The sequence below is a fragment of the Neomonachus schauinslandi genome, chromosome 6 (genome assembly GCF_002201575.2).
Source record: "Neomonachus schauinslandi chromosome 6, ASM220157v2, whole genome shotgun sequence".
Taxonomy (NCBI): Eukaryota; Metazoa; Chordata; class Mammalia; order Carnivora; family Phocidae; genus Neomonachus; species Neomonachus schauinslandi.
The window spans coordinates 68585939-68586599 of record NC_058408.1 but is presented as its reverse complement, the minus strand read 5'-3'; the positions used below and the strand labels follow the sequence as shown (position 1 = coordinate 68586599).

The window sequence follows — 661 nt, the reverse complement described above, 5'->3', positions numbered from 1 at the left end:
ATGGTGGGAAATTCACCGTCGCCGTTGCCAGAAAGAGCGATTTATGGCTTTGTTCTTTTCTTAAGCTCCCAATTTGGCTTCATCCTGTATCTTGTGTGGGAATTTATTCCTGAATCTTGGCTAAACTCCTTAGGATTAACCTATTGGCCTCAAAAATACTGGGCAGTTGCATTGCCCGTCTACTTCCTCATTACTATAGTAATTGTTTACGTACTCTTCTTTGGAATAAACATGATGAGTACCTCTCCACTCAACTCCATTCATACAATCACAGATAACTCTGCTAAAAATCAACAGCAGAAAAAATACCAAGAAGAGGCCATCCCGGCATTAAGAGAGATTCCTATTAGTGAAGTAAACCAAATGTTCTTCCTAGCAACTAAATAACTTTATGCCAAGAACTAAATTGTATGTACACTAACACCGAACATTTACTATAATTTTTTATGTAGTAATTTTGACCATAATTATTTTGACTCTCTCTCGTACCTAATATTGAAATGTAAACAAAGTAAGTTGGTTCTTTTAGATTAAGTTCTATTAATATTATAAAAGTTCTTGAGTATGTTATTAATGAACAGAATAAATAAAATACTGCATTACCATATAAAAAATAAAATGTAAAACTATCAAAATATCAAAAAGAAAACGTAAAAGAAAA

The 661-nt window shown here is 32.4% G+C and overlaps 1 protein-coding gene across 1 annotated transcript; it reads left to right on the top strand.

Annotated features, from left to right (window-relative positions):
• LOC110571355 (phosphatidylinositol N-acetylglucosaminyltransferase subunit P-like) lies at nucleotides 1-387 on the top strand. Its single transcript, XM_044916447.1, has one exon. The coding sequence runs from the start codon at nucleotides 1-3 to the stop codon at nucleotides 385-387; it is 387 nt and encodes a 128-aa protein (XP_044772382.1).
• Nucleotides 388-661: the final 274 nt, after the last annotated feature.

What these genes read in the sequence shown, in the direction of transcription:
- LOC110571355 (XM_044916447.1), top strand. Translation starts at nt 1, where the DNA reads ATGGTGGGAAATTCACCGTCGCCGTTGCCAGAAAGAGCGATTTATGGC.